The 17682-nt window shown below is 34.9% G+C and overlaps 2 protein-coding genes across 2 annotated transcripts; both read left to right on the forward strand.

Moving 5' to 3' along the window:
* Nucleotides 1-179: 179 nt before the first annotated feature.
* LOC136807783 (uncharacterized) lies at nucleotides 180-11522 on the forward strand. The gene is made up of 4 exons (XM_067064406.1): nucleotides 180-253; nucleotides 9050-9546; nucleotides 9694-10512; nucleotides 11180-11522. The coding sequence occupies exons 2-4, from the start codon at nucleotides 9051-9053 to the stop codon at nucleotides 11218-11220; spliced, it is 1356 nt and encodes a 451-aa protein (XP_066920507.1). The 5' UTR covers nucleotides 180-253; nucleotide 9050; the 3' UTR covers nucleotides 11221-11522.
* A 1450-nt stretch (nucleotides 11523-12972) lies between these two features.
* On the forward strand, nucleotides 12973-17044 carry LOC136807784 (endoplasmic reticulum mannosyl-oligosaccharide 1,2-alpha-mannosidase-like). The gene is made up of 8 exons (XM_067064408.1): nucleotides 12973-13146; nucleotides 13383-14177; nucleotides 14532-14720; nucleotides 15091-15278; nucleotides 15565-15688; nucleotides 15963-16157; nucleotides 16345-16414; nucleotides 16662-17044. The coding sequence occupies exons 1-8, from the start codon at nucleotides 13036-13038 to the stop codon at nucleotides 16928-16930; spliced, it is 1941 nt and encodes a 646-aa protein (XP_066920509.1). The 5' UTR covers nucleotides 12973-13035; the 3' UTR covers nucleotides 16931-17044.
* Nucleotides 17045-17682: the final 638 nt, after the last annotated feature.

The following is a 17682-nucleotide window of genomic DNA, read 5'->3' on the forward strand; positions in this document are numbered from 1 at the left end:
CTTTTATCACCATTAGATAATATTTACATCGAAAAAATTACATCCAAATAAAAACTATGTTTAAATACAATGTACATGTTCTCGTTTTCTATGTTATTTTTTATTTTAATAGCAAATTCGAATATTACATATCTGTAATATCAAAACAATAATACCATTTTCATGGAAATACATTACAGCTAGAGTCTTCTGCGGCGTGCTTGCACTTCATAATGGTCAGTTTTCAATGACTGCTACTACTTCAACAGACAAGGTGAGTAATAGTTTGAGAACTATTTCTATTCGATAATTCAAATGAGGTTAAGTTAATAGTCAGTAGTCAAATCAAGATCTCTTTGCAGTATATGTCTGAAGCCCCAGGTATTATCTGTACAACTTTGTTTAATCCGTCCACAACAGGCATCTTACCTACGACGACCCTGCCGGTGCACCCAACAGTCGGGTGCTGTTGTCGGGTGTTCTAAGTTAGAAATTTAACACCCGACAGTCGGGTGCCCTTTGTCAGGTGCTACATCTTGGGCGCTTTTAACAGCACCCAACATATAACAAAGTTATAGGAATTTTAGCACCCGACTGTCGGGTGCGCTATTTTCGGGTGTTTTTGCAAATTTAGAAATTCAGCACCCGACAAACATCCGACAGCACCCGATTGTCGGGTGCACCGGCAGGGTTGTTACCTACGTTGTTTACGATAAGGTGATAAGATAGGCCAGCTTGGCAGTTAGTCACACTAGCGTCCCGCCAAAATGCGTTTCAAAGATTAATGCTGCGAAAGAGCGCTATATCTTTTACTTGACTCTCGAGCAAAAAAATGCGCCGCAAAACTTCTAAAGGGATTCATGAAAAAATAACCCGGCGCTTTTTAATGAAATTAACATTTTCAAAATTTTTGAGAAATTGCCTAAAGTTTGAGCCATAGATGAAAATTTTGAGCCAAGCCAACCTTGAAAACGAATTTGAAGATCAACTTCACAAGAAAAAGATCTACGGGGGAGGCGGAACCCACCTAGATCCGCGCACCGCCGGATAGGCTATTTCCCGGAAATTTTGCCGGACCTCAAACAATGACCACAAGTGTTACGCGTAAGCCAAATCGCGTATTACGAACAACCTCTAAATTGCCGAGTACAGGAGAAAAAAAATCGAAATTCAAAATGGCGGCCAAGCCCACGATGATAACTATCAAAAATCTTCGTTTTTCATTCAGCTATTGCAGCTCAATAAATCAATGAAATAATTTGAAATAAAAAGTAAAAAAACCTTGAACCTTTCATGAATCCAAATAAATAAAAGTATTCATCTAAAGTGAAGATTACATTTCAAAATAAAACGATTTCCAAACCAACCTAAAGTCAGTGTCTGCCAACTAAAAACTTCTCTGCGGGGTCACTGACAAGGAGTTACGACTTCAGACTTTAGATTCCAATTCTTGTATAGGCTGCAACTACACTGCCAAATGATCTGTATTACAAAGACTTCCAATTGGGTCCATAAGTTAAGAAAATGAGATCATCTTATAGCACGGGGGTTCTGTTTTTAAAAACAAACTTCAAGATAAAATTGTTAATGAGCTTGTTACTTAAAATATCACTTACTTACATAATTTATATATGATATAACACCCCTTTCTTAAATAAATGGTCTCTTAAAGTCTTTTATGTTTGCCGCAAGAAGGGAGAAACATTTAATTTGACCCCCGGTTTTTTCTCTCTTTTTCTAACAAATTCCCGCGCGTTATTGTAGACACAACTTTAATCCGGGGAAATGAAGCGTTTTCATTGGTCTAAAATCACGGATAGTCACGTGATCAGAATTTTTATCCAGGGAAATGCCGTGGCCGCAATGTTTTGCTTTAGTGAGATTGACCATTTTGTTGTTTAGATTTGAGCGGGCGAAATTTCTGTACAAACCAAAATATGGCTTCGTTGGGATACTTGTTGAAACACTTGTGTGACCCATTTATATGTGCGGAATTATTTTTACTTTAGCGTATAAACAAGGCCTTAAAAATCGAAGCGCTGTCTCGGGAATTGAATGACAAAATTTGGTTGGTTGATATTTGGCTGCTGCACGTTTTATTTTGTTTCAAACTTTCAAGTTTTAATTTTTAATTGTCTTGCGAACTTGATTCAGGTAACTCTCATCATTGTTGTGCAAATACATCCTGTAGATGACTGATGTTGTTTTTTCTTAAAGCTAGATTTCCTAGTGTGACTAACTGCTTGGTAGGTAAATACTGTGTGTTTTTTTTGATACAAACAAACTCTCACTTTCTTTTAACCTCCCCCCTGACAGCTGACAATTAGGCAGTTAGTCACACTAGCGTCCCGCCAAAATGTGTATCAAAGATTAGATTAATGCTGCGAAAGCGCTCGCTATATCGTTTATTTGACTCACAAGCAAAAAAATGTGCCGCAAAGAAAAAGAAAAAGATCTACAGGGGAGAAGGAACTCGCCTAGATCCGCACACCGCCGGATAGGCTATTTCCCAAAAATTTTGCCGAACCTCAAACACTGACCCTTTTAAGTTTTACATTCTTGGGGATTGAATGAGAAAATTTGGTTGGTTGATATTCTGCTGATTGCTGCTGCACGTTTGCAATCGGGCAATCAGTCATTTTGTCTCATTTTGAGTTTTCAAGTTTTAATTAATTGTCTTGGGAGCTTGAACTTAATTCAGGTAGGTAACTCTCATCCTTGTTGTTGCAAATACATCCTGTATGTAGATGACAAATGTTGTTTTTTCTGAAGGCTTGATTTCCTAGTGTGACTAACTGTCAGCCATTAATGAAATTAAATTTGTCACATTATTCGAAAGCATCACTGGTCGAAATATCGAAAAAAAATAAAAAACGTGAGGTTTCACTTCCACAAGTGAGATTTTTTTTAAGAGCCAGTTTTTCTAAGAATTGGGCAGTTTGGGGCAGGTCCAATAGTTTGAAACTTAGATTTTTTTCATTTTTGGATATGTTATTAAGTATAATGAACTGAGTAAAATCCCAAAATATTTTGGTCTGAAAATCCATAATGGCCGATTTATGGCAATTTGAAGTTTTTGGGATTTTTTGGCATTGCACTTAAAATTGATTTCTGTTATGAAATTATGCTTTCTCACATCAGAATGAGGAATTCTTTTTTGGTTATCCTGAAAATATGGGCGGTCAACTATCCAATTTTCAAAAAAAATCAAAATTCTCAAAATGGTAGCCTGAGTTATGACGTCAAAAAAACGCTACAATTTTGATTTTTGGGGTAATTCAGAGACACCTGACCAGTCTCAGGGGAGTTTTTATCTGATCAAAATGATTATTTCTGATAGTTCAGTCCTTGGACTATCCAATTGAGTTGATTGCAACAAAAAATTCTGGCCCCACTGGCCCCATCCATTTTTTGGACTTTTATATAAAGTCATATGTTCCAACATTCAAAAGATCTCTTAAACTCCATCCTGTCTATAGATATTTTGAATGTTGGAACATATGACTTTATATAAAAGTCCAAAAAATGGATGACAAAACCGTTGTAGAGGTGCTTCTAAGTCATTTTCAAAGATTTGAGAGTTTAGAAGCACATTTCGCCAGGCTTAGCCTCTGAAGAAGAGATCTTTAGGTTAAGATCTTTATTAGAATTTGCATTATCAATATGATTATTTCACAAAATCAAGAATCAAGTGTCTTGGGGTAACCCTTTTTGTGTAAAATTTGAGTCAAAATAGCAGTTTTGAGCAATATGATCAAGATTTTCAGAGTTTTAGAGTTTGAAGGGACGTTTAGTTCGGCTCAATCTTGGAAGGAAAGGTCAGGAACTTTAGTTCTTGGTCAACTTTTGCACTTTAATAAATGGGATTCTTTCACAAAATTAAGACTCAAGTATCTTTGAGGACTCATTTTGTGTATAAAATTCAGCCAAAATTGTGTTTTTAAGCCATTTTTACAAAGTTAAGGGGGTCAGCAGAGTTAGAGGTGGTCTTTGAGTGAATTTTCAGCCTCCATAAGACATCAAAGAGTATCACATTTGATTTCCCTGGAAACCTTTATGGGTTTGGTTGAAGAAAAATAATTATAACATCAAAATTATTTTTTACTGGCCAATTGTTGGGTGCAATGGAATGTCTTCAGCTCTAGTCGAAAAATTGAAAAAAGTGTATTTTTGGTCCAAAAATGCACTTTTGACAACTTTTTCCCCCTAATCTCATGGTTTTATTATGAATAATTTGTCTTAGCCCTAATTTTACATCAAATTCATGGACCTAGACCGCTTCAAAGTTTTCCAATGAACCAAAATATCACATTTTTTGGTCGTTTTTTGACCGAAGTTTAAAAAAGTTTCAAGTCGAGATAAAAAATTAATGGAGCAAGGTCACATAAGTTTCTCTTTTGTTCCTGAGAGACTAGGAGGTTGTCTCTGAGGAACAAAAGAGTTGGAGGCCAGACAATGTTGGGATCTCTGGGAAATGGGAGTTAAAGTTGGTACTTTTTTCAGACATATCAGGCTTTTCGGGCCTCTAGGGGCCAGTGGGGCCAGAATTTTTTGTTGCAATCAACTCAATTGGATAGTCCAAGGACTGAACTATCAGAAATAATCATTTTGATCAGATAAAAACTCCCCTGAGACTGGTCAGGTGTCTCTGAATTACCCCAAAAATCAAAATTGTAGCGTTTTTGTGACGTCATAACTCAGGCTACCATTTTGAAAATTTTGATTTTTTTTGAAAATTGGATAGTTGACCGCCCATATTTTCAGGATAACCAAAAAAGAATTCCTCATTCTGATGTGAGAAAGCATAATTTCATAACAAAAATCAATTTAAGTGCAATGCCGAAAAATCCCAAAAACTTCAAATTGCCATAAATCAGCCATTATGGATTTTCAGACCAAAATATTTTGGGATTTTACTCAGTTCATTATACTTAATAACATATCCAAAAATGAAAAAAATCTAAGTTTCAAACTATTGGACCTGCCCCGCTCTTAGAAAAACTGGCTCTTAAATACATGCGTGCGCAGTTAGTTGTCACATGATTAGCACAGCGAATGTTATCGTATTTATATCGCGGATATCGTGCTCCGGAACACTGGTAGTACTCCGGAATCTTCCGGTGTTTCGAAGCACAAAAAAACCGGCACTTTTAGCTCCGGACGTTTCCAGAGCGCCGAGAGGGTGGGAACGCCGGGAGGGTCAGAGCGCCGGGAGGGTAGGAGTGCCGGAAGGGTCGGAGCGCCGGGAGGGTCGGAGCGCTGGGAGGGTCAGAGCGCTGGGAGGGTCAGAGCGCTGGGAGGGTCGGAGCGCCCGGAGGGTCCTACAATACAGGGGAAATGTCCGGGGAACAAAACAAATATTTCTATCCCTGGACATATTATGTCTGGGTACCATTACGCGCAAGAAAAATTACCCCCTACCATTATCCCCAAGCTCAAGTGCACGATGGTACGGTCCTATACAAAATCCCAAATATCTCAACAACCAAGGGGCCACCGACAAACGAAAACCCTTTTCTGACTCTGACCCCTCCGCCTTCCTCTTAACGGCCAAAACATTCTTGAAAAAAAGTAAGTAAGTACACCCTAAAATTACCTTTCTCCTACATGTGCTTTCGCATTCTTTTTCTGCGCTGACATTGAAATGCTTCCTTATTTTCACAGAAAACATGTGGTTTTGAGTCATGACCTTAGGATTTTGCCCGAGACGAGTCAAGGCGGGATGGGAATAGCGGGTGTTACCATGAGGGTGGGAGAAAAATTGCCAAATTGGGTCACGTCACAAATGATATTTCTTGACGTACAATTGAAAAGTATGGTGGAAGTGTTGGATTGTACGAATTCTTGGTATTTTTTAAGACTGCGAGGAGCCTCTATTGTAAGTGAGATTTTCCTTCTTAACTATTTTTAACGACATAAACGTTGACCCCCTCCCCCCTTACGACCTGAAGCCGTTAAAAAAAAGCATTGTTGATTGTCGATGGCCCCCAAAGTAGCTTTTTTTTTAAATTCTGTAAAAAAACATTTTTTCATAGAAGGACACTCAAAATTTTAAAATGATTTAAAGTAAATAATTGAAGGCTCATTTGAAAGCCCTTACATTCAGAAATCCACCAAAGGGTCATTTGTCCAAAATGGTTGAGTATTTCAAATTTTATAACAAAAAGTTGTTAATATCTTACCTTTCAATGTCATACAGCGAATCAAACCAAACTTAAAGCAAAAGTGGCTTGCGGGACCATCGAAGCAAAAAATATTTTGAAAAAGGTCACGTGACCAGTATAGCAAAAGAGCTGGTTTTTGCCTACACGGGTAAGAAATATTGTCAACTAGCTATAAAATACTAGATTTCCAAAGGAGCAGTTGATGATAAGAAAAAAATACTTTTTTAGTCATTGGAGATGTAAAAAAGTGCCAGGGATATAAAGAAAGAGGAACTAAGAGTCTACTTTATGATGTAAAAAACCAAACAGAAAAATACCTGAAAATAGTAACCCTCAGTTTTCAAAAGTACGCGTGTCGGTAAGGACACAAAGAAAATCAGTGCATAAACAGAAGCACAAAAGACTTTATTATTAGATAATGACAGCAAATTTGGACTTTTAGTTTTTTGTATTGTACAGGTAAATTGTTTCTCTTCATATTTAAAACAAATTCTAGATTAGTATTTGTTTTCTTCATTTATATAATTGACTCTTAAGTTCAAATGTTATCTTTTTTTCACCTGCGTGCTTTCTGTCACGTTCAAATCCTCTGACTTACGTCATCCCTATTAATAGAAATAAAACTTAATAAACACTTTCTCTTTTTTTCTTCTTGGAAATCAGGATCAAAGACACCGAAAGGCAATTTTCAAAATTTTCGGATCTGTTTTTTCAATGGAAATCTAGGCTTATAAGGGACTTTTGGGTTGTTTGCTTTAATAAGTATTGGAAGGGTAGAGGACATGTCTGGGAGTGATCAATACCCACATAACATGAGGAAAGTTGAAATACAGCTTTTTTTTATCTTAAAAACTCAAATTTAGGATTTTCTAAAATTTTGGGGATTTTAAATGACTTTTTATTAGAGGAGTATTTCACTAAATAATGTATTCCAAATCAGTCCATGATGAAAATAATTTGACAGACAACTGTGTGTGTTTATGTAATAAATGATTCCTTCTTGATTTATTTGGAGAATATGGATACATGCCATTTTTCATGCCCTCCTGAAAACACTAAAGTTTTGGTAAAAGCAACCTTTTTAGTAGAAAAACACAAGAAAAAGTGCCCTTTTTGGCCACCAACGGACGCTATATAGTATAAATTTAACAAGAATAGGCAAGAAGAATTTTTTTCTTGCTAATTCTGCCTCTGCCTGAGGTTCTCTTGCCAGCTTGATAAAATGTGTGTGTTTTGCTTTTGATACAAATAAGCTCTCTTTTTACGCCCCCCCCTCCTGACAGCTGACAATTAGGCTAGACTAGGCTTACCTCTTTTCTCTTTTCTATTCCAACAATAAAATGCTTACATAGTTGACACATAATACACATTGACAGAGGTATTCCCCATGCAATTTTTATATTGAAATCTGCAATAAAAACGAAAGTGGTCTCTTCTCCTCAGTTGCTTCCGTAAGCGTAATTCGCTCCATCGGAAAGTCTTTTAAAATTTTTTTGCCCTTTTCGGCGTCTTGGATAATGAGTAGTCATTTAACTTTATTTGTTTCAATCGTTGATTTTAAGGGATGAATTTTTTAAAATCTTTAGTTCTCAAACGAAAGCCGGAATTTGATGCGAGCATTATTTTTTCAATGAATCCTTTCTGATTGGGTGAAAGGCCTTTACCTGCATGTGATTGGATACTTCTTTTTTAAAAATCTTACAGCAATATTTTCATTGGACCAAATAAAACAATCGATATTACCATGATTGGATAGTAAAATATTTGGCACTTTCACAAACGTTTGCGATTGAACAAAATAAAACAATCTAAATATTTTCCAGGGGGTGAATCTTTAGTTTTTCTTTTCATGTTTGCCAATCCGAGGAGTCTTCATATATATACCACAGGAAAACTCATGAAACCCGCCAACTTAATCTTGAGTTTGGGAAATCCACAAGATTGACGAACAATCATTTTTCCCCACTTACGGCTTTTCTCTTTGATCTTTTATTGGTTTCTTTTGTTGATTTCTTGCGTCATCGATGACTTGCACAAAATTTCTTGAAATGGAAACATACAGATTTTACCAAGCTACTTGCAATTGTATTCTTGAAATTTCCAACTTCTACTTTTGCATATGGAGTTATCAGGACGCAGCTGTGCAGTGATGCAAGATCAGGGAGTTCAACCATTCAGCCATAAATTTGAATATTGCTGCACACCACACAAGTCGTTCTACAAAATAAAGAGAAAAATTTAACTAAAAAAAATGAATTGATTTTGGTGAGTCCTATGCCTAGAATGAAAATTTTCCATTCCCATCTCGTTTTTCTCCACCCTGGCTTCCTGGGGAGGACACTATGGTACCCTGATATACCACTCACCTACCAATTTGAACCACCCACCCAGCAGTGGTCCCCATAACTTACTCAGACCCCCTGGTTTGTTGATGGCCCAAGCATCTGTGCTCTGAAGCTAAAAGTACACATTAATAAGTAAACATTAGGTTACAATCAAGTCCAAAGATATTAAATAGCCTAGCAATTGTGTATGTACTTTCTAGCCTGGTGCGCAGGCACTTGTATAGCAAAATTCATAGATAAAATTGAGTGTTAAAAAGTTGATCCACTATCAGGCTATAGTGCTGCTATTTTTTCAAGTCATTTCGCACAATCTGTTAGGTACCACTAGAAGCAGAATTTTACAGCGTCAGGTTCTGAGTATGTTAATCGTTATAAAATTCTGCTTCTAAGTTACTAGCAAGATTGTGCAAAATAGTAATAATTTATGCAAATATTGTGCATTAAAACATGTCTGTAAAATATTCAAACATAATAGCTAGTCAGTAGTAAGTAATAGGTAGTGAGTATTGTAGGTAGGAGGCTTTTTCAAAGCTGCCCAATAAAAATTTCTTTCTTTTTTAGAATGACTGCAGGAGAAGGATGCTTGAAGCTTCCATTTGTAGATCTGGTATCATTGATCCCAGATACAGTGAAAAAAATGAATGCATTGGATAAATCTTTATTTGATTCTTCAATCGATGTTCCTGCAATCAAATGTTTACCAGCTTTGTGTGGTATGGTGCAGAAAGAGTTCAAATACATTTTATTTAATAGACCACACTTTCGAAAGATTATACCTTGTGAAGAAAAAAATTCCAAAGATAGACTGATTCTTTTACACACTCATATTAAAACAAAAGATGATTTAAGCAAAAAGCAACTAGATTTCATGGAAAAGAATAGATGTACTTTCCTCATTCACCATATGACAATCAGCTATAATGACTTTACATTTGATGAAATTGTGAAAAAAATCTTCCCAGAGAATACAAAAGATATTGTTACTTCGTTTGAAACTGTGGGGCATATTGCTCATCTGAATTTAAAGCCGACTATGTTTGATCATAAGAAACTGATAGGTGAGTACCTAGTTTTCAATTTTATCAATTATGAAACAAAGATTTTTCTTTAGATGAAATATTGGGTTGTTGCATGAGGTTCTGTTTTTATTCATATTCTAAGCATTTTAATCCATCAAAACTTTCACATTACATTATTTCTTCTAGGAGAGCTACTTCTTGATAAAAACAAAAATATCAAGACTGTAGTGAATAAAACCAACTCAATAGAAGAGACATTTCGGTTTTTCAAAATGGAACTGCTTGCGGGAGAAGACAAAATGAATGCTACTGTTCACGAACATGGATGTGTTTTTGAGTTTGATTATTCCAAGGTTTATTGGAATTCAAGGTTACAAACAGAGCATCAAAGAATTGTCAAAGAAATCAGCCCTGAAGATGTAGTTTATGATGTTTTTGCAGGGGTTGGCCCTTTTTCTATACCAGTTGCAAAAAAAGCTAAAGAAGTTTATGCCAATGATCTTAATGTGGAATCCTACAAAGCATTAAAACACAATGCAGAATTGAATAAGGTTCAGGTGAAAGCTTATAACTTGGAAGGTCGTGAATTCCTGGACCAAATTGTAATTGAAGAGGGTATTTGTAAAACTGAAACCTGTGAAAGTCTTAGTAATAGAAAAAAACACATTATAATGAACTTGCCTGCTATAGCACCTGAATTTCTCGATGTCTTTGCAGACAAGTATGCAACCTTTAATCTTCCCCTGAAAATTCATCCTAATATATTGATACATTGTTATTGCTTTTGTAAAACCAAAACACCAGAGGAAGAAGCAATATTACGTGTATCAGAAATTCTACAAGTTGATATTTCACCAACTAGCAAAGTTCACTTTGTGAGACGTGTAGCTCCAAACAAGGTTATGATGTGTGTGACCTTCAATTTGATATGGTTTGAACACAAGGTGGAGAAATGCTCCTGTACAAATTTAACATCTGAGTTTTCAAGAAAACGACCAGCCGAAGGTTTCATTTTATTTTAGTTCTCATTACATTTTCCCTTAGAATACACCATATATGTTTCTGAATAAATGAATTGAATTATCAAGATTTTTTTCTTAAATTCTACCTCTTTTTCATACTATGCCAGTCTATAAACTGTATATAAAACATACAACATAACAAACATTCATGTAAAATTTTAATTGTCTCGTACTTATTTAACATTTAAAATTACAATTTAAAATATCTCCAACATTACTTATACATGTCATTAGAATAACCCTATTATTTTTACAGAAAAATTTGGTCCATTTTCTTCAGTCAAATTTTTAGGGGGCAAACCCTAAAATAAAATAGCCTTAAACTAGAAGAGCCTTAGAAGATTTCGTCCAGAGTTTATTGGAAATCTCAAAAGTTTTAAAATATTTTTGTCGTTGTGTTGATTTATCAGTTTGCCAATTTTTTCCTTATTGCGTATATGATTTCTTTTTTTGGTTTGAATGTTTTTTACTTTAAACTTAACATGTGTTGTTTCTGAATTTTAATTAGCTTTTTCAGATATCTGAAAAAAAATGGTCCAAACTTTTCATTCCTGTTAATAGAATTATTAATCACTTATATACCCCAAGCCAGTGAAAAAAATCAATACTGAAGTAGATCCTATATAAATCATTTATTTCTTCCTTTTTAGGGGGTGATATTCCAATGGAAGGAAAGAAAACTCGATTATAATGCCAAGTGGCAACGATAAACTTTTAGTGACTAGAGTTTGGAGTAGCTTTATGTTTAATGAGAGTGGCTTTTTTACATGACTTTTTGGAAAAGTTTATGTTCTTTCTGGCTAGGACTGAAACGTTTTTATGTTTTTTTGCTTGTATCAGCCCTTTCTTAAACCTCAAATTTTGATTAAGATTTCAGCACAATGACATATTTTAAATTTCTTTTTTTTATTATTTGTTTAGTAATAGAAGAATATTATTGTTTTCTTTTTATTATAGCTGAAATAGAATTTTTACACTTGTCTATAATAGTCTGGGAGGCTCGACCATCTGTCTAATTTCTAAAACCTTCACTAACTCAACAAGCTTCCTGCTTTGAATTTGTTTTTGATACTATCGATTTCCATCTTTCAAAAACACGTCTTAAAATATTAGCTCAGCTCTGAACAGACTAGTTGCCTTATTAAAGCTAAGGCTACACTGATATTTTTTCAAGTAGTTGTAATGCAATTTCCGGCAATTTGTTTTGCAATTTTTTGATCGTTTTCAAAAAGATTCGTTTTCAAAAAGATTTTGTTTTCAAAAAGATTGCAGAAAGATTTGACTTGCTACATTTTGCAATCATTTATATTCTTCCAACTGGTTGTCCATGCATCGCAGCCACCTCTAGAATCATATCAGTGTATAATAATATAGGAAGCATCATCAGGGGGGGTCAACATCCAGATACCAGACCCATAGCCGGGTGGTGGTGTCTTTTTTTCCTTTAAAAGTCTGAAAAGTCAAGTTGGTATTGATGGGGGTGGGTCCCCCTTTTTTTAGAAAAAAAGAGTTATCCTCAGTTGGTATTGATACCAAAATACCCCTTTTTTTAAATAATACGATTCAGAAAGTTGGTATCCATATCATAATGACAGCAAAACTTTCCTAATTTTTGCCCTTATAGCTAGAAAATACCCCGGGTACATATCAGTCTAAAGTCTAAACAGGTTTCAATTGGATTTGTTTTAGCTTTTGAGTAATAATGACTGTAAATGAGTAATAAGTATAAATGACTTTGAAGTTTGTTTATTTTGGACTTTTTCCATATTTTCAAGTTTTATTTTTGATCAAGCCTGAAGCAAAAACATTTTTTCTGTGATAGCATTTGGTAATGAGTGAATCTATTCTGTTCTAAAATTATGTACTAATGATACATAGTTTTTGCACATCAATTATATTTGATTTTGCTAGCTTCATTGGGTTTGTTTTTATTATATTGTCAGTTTTCAGTCATTTTCTATTTAAGCATATGACATTTTTTGTGTTGTGTTGAAGAAAGGGTATTTCAAAAGTGAGTTTTTTTGAAGTTTCTCTTAGTACCCTGGTTGTGTGGGAGGGGGTGGGTTCCCTTTAAACAGCTTTAAATTCAAATTTGTAAGATTGGTATTGGTACTAAATTAGGGGGTGGGTCCCATGATATTTTGTCAAATTCAAAAAGTCATGTTGGTATCGATACCAAATTAAGGGGGTGGGTCCCCTTTTTTCTGAAAATTATGATTTTCAAGTTGGTATCGATACCAAAATAAGGGGGTGGGTCCCCCCTTTTTCTGAAAATTATGATTTTCAAGTTGGTATCGATACCAATTTTGGGGTGGTGGTGTTAACTTAGCTCAAAAGGTCAAAAGTCAGGTTTTTGGGCTATGGGTTGGTATTATAAATGTTGACCCCCCCTGGCATCATTTCTCAATTGTATTACTTATTTGTTTTTTGTTTTTGTTTTTAGTAAAAATGATACATCTAAAAACTTAAATTGAAAATACAAAAGAATAGTAAAGTGCTGATAATTATGGCATTTCACCATGCTGATGTTAAGCCGACAGCAACCTATGTTGGAATCAGTGACACCTCCAAATATGATGATAATGCTAAGGGTATAAAAAAGAAATCTCTAAATCGGGTATGTAATCAATTTATTTAGGTCAATTGTCTATACTTACCATACAAGAGTAATTACAAAGTTTTATTTTACCGTATGGATACAAATATTATTCAGACATACTTGATTCTTGAACCTTTTTTTGTGCAATTCTCTAAACTCTCATCGTTTTTTTTTTACATAACTTTTATTTATTAATTTAAAAAAGCTATTTTCTTGAGATATTTGCCAATTACATCAACTTTTATTTTTTTCAGGTATGGAGGCAATTATCACGTGTTCAAAAAATGACAGTTGTTATGGCTATTGCAACTGTGGTTTTGTTTTTCTATGTTTTCTTTTACAAAACATCTGTTTCTCAAGTAACAGCTGAAAGACTATCAAAAAGTGATCAACCTCTTGCACCCATCAAAAACCCAAGGAAAAGTAAATTTGACCGTGAAAAATATCTAGAAAAAATACATAAAGAACTAGATTCTAAAATACGACCCATCAAACGTGGTCCACCTAAAAAAGACAGTCCTTCAAATATAAAGAAACATTTTGAAGAGTTGGAGAAAATTAAGAAAGAAAAAGTAGAGAAGAAATCGGATGACGGCTTTAAGGAGTACAATATAATTGATGGTGAACGTGATGATGTCAAAAAAGAAAAGATCCGTCTTCAAAAAATTAATAACGCTGACCCTTCCACAGACTTTGCTCATAACCCGCACAAAGTTCCTCAAACAGAACGCCAGTTGGAAGTCATTAAAGCAATGAAGCATGCATGGAAAGGGTATAAAGATCATGCTTGGGGTCATGATGAGCTGAGACCTATTGCTAAAACCTATTCTGAATGGTTTATGCTGGGTTTAACCATCGTCGATTCTTTGGACACTCTCTGGTTAATGAATATGAAGGAAGAGTACAAAGAGGCTAGAGATTGGGTTGAAAATGACTTGATATTCGATAAACATGTTACTGTTAACTTATTTGAAACCACTATCCGTGTTCTTGGTGGGTTGTTGAGTATCTATCATTTGAGTGCTGACCCAATGTACTTGAACAAAGCTGTAAGAAACAATAGATTTAATTATTTCTTTTCTTATTCAATTTTGTCTTTGTTAAACACTTTTATCAGGGTGTAATTTGATATTTCATTATCTAAAGTTTTTGCCAACAAACTGCAACAAAAGTTAAAAAATGGAAGTTTCATTTCATTTGGTTCACTTAGCTTGGAGAATGGAATTTTTGTTTGGAAAGAAATTAAATTCTGTTTATAATCTAGTATTCTAGTTCCAAAACGGTCATTATCCTGGATACTAACAAATTCTCAAAATTCTAAAATAACTTGACATCGCCACATTTAAAACAATCATCGATATCAACTTTCTCAACCCTAAAATTAAATTTTTGTTTCATTTCAGAGTGATCTTGGCGAACGTTTGATGGGAGCATTCAAATCATCTTCATCAATTCCGTACTCTGATGTCAATCTCAAAGACAAAGCTGGAAGACCACCAGCTTGGGGTCCTGATAGTTCACTTGCCGAAGTTGCAACCATTCAATTGGAATTTAATGATCTATCTATGAGTTTGACAAACCCAAGATATCAGGTTTGTATAATTGGGCAGGATTGAGTTAATCTTAATAGTTATTAAGATTTTGTATAACTTTAAATCCTACAACAATTTTTGGTGTTGATATCTATTCTATTCTAAAGTGATTTTTGCTACTGCTGAACTTATTCATAAGCGTAACCAAAGTAAAGCAATGGTTTTCCTTGATTTACAATAGCAAAAAAACAAAAGAAACCTAGCTAGCTAGTTTCTAATAACACATGTTACAGGTAATAATAGGAGTTATGTTATTTGATAACTGCTACATGGTTGATTCGTATGATAACGTTGTGTTTCCTATCATACCCTAATCACTCTTGATTTTCAAACCTCTAAATAACTTGATCACACTTTTGATTTTGTATAGTCAGCAGGTCACAACATCATGCTTCAGATTTTTTCTCAATCGCGAACCAGTGGTTTAGCTCCCATTTACATCAATGCAGATTCCGGATCTTTTCGAGCGAGCTCACATATAACACTTGGTGCACGTGGTGATAGTTATTACGAATATTTATTGAAACAATGGTTACAGGGAGGTAAAGAAGACGACCAGTGAGTGATGTTCTGTTTTTGATTGGATTTTCTTCTCAATTATTTATTAAGTAGTCAGAGCGATTTGGAACAGGGCCTGAGCCTTTTTTCGAACTAAGATGTGACAAAGATAAAGCGCTTGTTAAGAGGTGCAACTCATTTGTGCTGCTGGAAGAAAATTTCGATTTTGCCCCCCTCTGATATAAAGAAAATCGCTCTATTTTCATAGAACTTTCCTGGAATCCTAGCCTTCCTGAAAGATTATTCTATAAATTACCAATTTTACGATTTACTTTACACTTTTCAGAATGAAAGAGGAATATTTAAAAGCGATGGATGGGGTTATGAAACTTCTGGTCAAGAAATCCAAACCTAAAGGATTGACTTATGTTGGAGAGTTACTTAATGGGCGGACGTTCAGTCCTAAAATGGTAACTATAATGAAGTAGTTTTCTTGAAAACCAAATAATCTTTGTTCTGTTTACCTGTCCAGTGCTCAACATTTTTTTAAAAGTCAGAAAGATTTCTATTGTTATGTGAAACTGAACTTTCTTAAAAGTTCGTAGTGGATCTCTAGACAAGATTGAAGCTTCAATATACCAGCCACTGCCCCTCAACCATAAAAACAGCATAGTGACATTTGATAATAATGGAGAGAGGTACTTGAAGCTTGGCCTCTAAGTTTAAGTAATAACTTCCTTTTAGGATCATTTGGTGTGCTTCCTACCAGGAACATTAGCCCTTGGTTATAAAAATGGTCTACCAGAGTCTCACATGACATTAGCGAAAGAACTGATTGAAACGTGTGTACAAATGTACAAACAGATGGGTACTGGATTGAGCCCTGAAATTGCCTACTTCAATGAAAGAAACTCTGGTCATAAGGATATCATCGTCAAGGTTTGTTTCCCTGAACTCTTAAAAAAAGACTAGGATCTTTATAGTCTTGGTGGCTTTTTTTTATTTTTATTTTTATCCAAATCATACCCCTCTCTTCGAAGCAGTGGTCTCTCTGCAGTAAAACTACCTACATCAACACTGGCGTTTTCAAAGAATCCCTACTATCATTGTTTTATTTCTTCTTTAGCCTTTGGATGCTCACAATTTGCTTCGTCCAGAAACGGTGGAATCGTTGCACGTGATGTATGAAATCACAGGTAAGGAATCACACTCCTTTACCCCCCCTGGGTTCTTTAGATCAATTGGCAAGTTTAAACTTACCTCCAACCCTTCGAAAACAATCGCGGGGTTGCACAAAAAGTTCTTGATTTAGGTTTGCTGGCCCTTACATCTTAAAATCTGTGTATAGATTTTGTTGTATATAAAACATTATTTTACTTTTGCAACACGTTCTGATTATACTGAGTTAAATATCGACTCCATTATCCATACATTTATCTAAAGGTGACAAGAAGTATCAAGAATACGGATGGGACATCCTCCAAGCATTCAATAAACACTGCAAAATCCCTGGTGGTGGTTATGTTAGTATCAATGATGTTCGTAATGCCGCCAACCCAAGGCGGGGTGAAGGGCGGGATAAGATGGAAAGCTTTTTCTTAGGGGAAACTCTAAAGTATTTGTATTTATTATTTAGTGACGTGCCTATTGTTCCACTAGATAAATTTGTTTTTAATACTGAAGCCCATCCATTACCTATACACGCTAGGTAATTCTTAATATATTGAAGATTTTTTAGAGAATTTTTTCGAACTTCGTTCTCAATTTTTCATGAGAGAATTTATTGTTATTTATTGATATGTATTTTTGTAGAGTGGATATTTTTATTTGACATTTTATTGTTGTCAATTCTGCAATTTTTTTGTTAAATTTTATCGAAATTCTCTAACATTTTTCACAGGGTGTCTACGGGACTTTGAACACCTTGAAAACCTTGAGAACCTTGAAAATGAACCGATGAACATTGAAACCTTGAAAACTGTCCATTTTTGGGGAAAAAAGCTTGAAAACTCAGGGAAACCTTGAAAAATAGTTTAAAACCTCGAAAAGCAATTAATGCTATTCTTCTTATTTATCATTTACTCTTTTCTGAATAGGGCAGTGGCTAGAATCTAGGTTTTTCTCTCGAATGGAAAAGTGCACGTCAATTTTTAAATCTTTTTGCCTTTGAATATTAATTTGTCACGATGTCTACTAGTAGTATCTTACGAAACTAATCTTAAAGTCAGTCGTGCCAACTTAGTTTAAAAAAACCTTGAAAAGTACCAACATTTCTGCCCAAAAATCTTGGAAAAGTACTCAAAATAGCGCAACATAGCCTTGAAAACCTTGAAAATGCTGAAAGAAAATCCGTAGACACCCTGTTTTCACCAGCAAGTCTTGTTATTGAAAGTGTTGAAAGGTAATGTTATTATTTCAGACAGGCTTCGGATCAAGGAACCAACAAATGAAGTAAATTGAAATT

This window comes from Clytia hemisphaerica, unplaced genomic scaffold (assembly GCF_902728285.1).
Source record: "Clytia hemisphaerica strain Z4C2 unplaced genomic scaffold, Clytia hemisphaerica genome assembly, whole genome shotgun sequence".
Lineage (NCBI taxonomy): Eukaryota > Metazoa > Cnidaria > Hydrozoa > Leptothecata > Clytiidae > Clytia > Clytia hemisphaerica.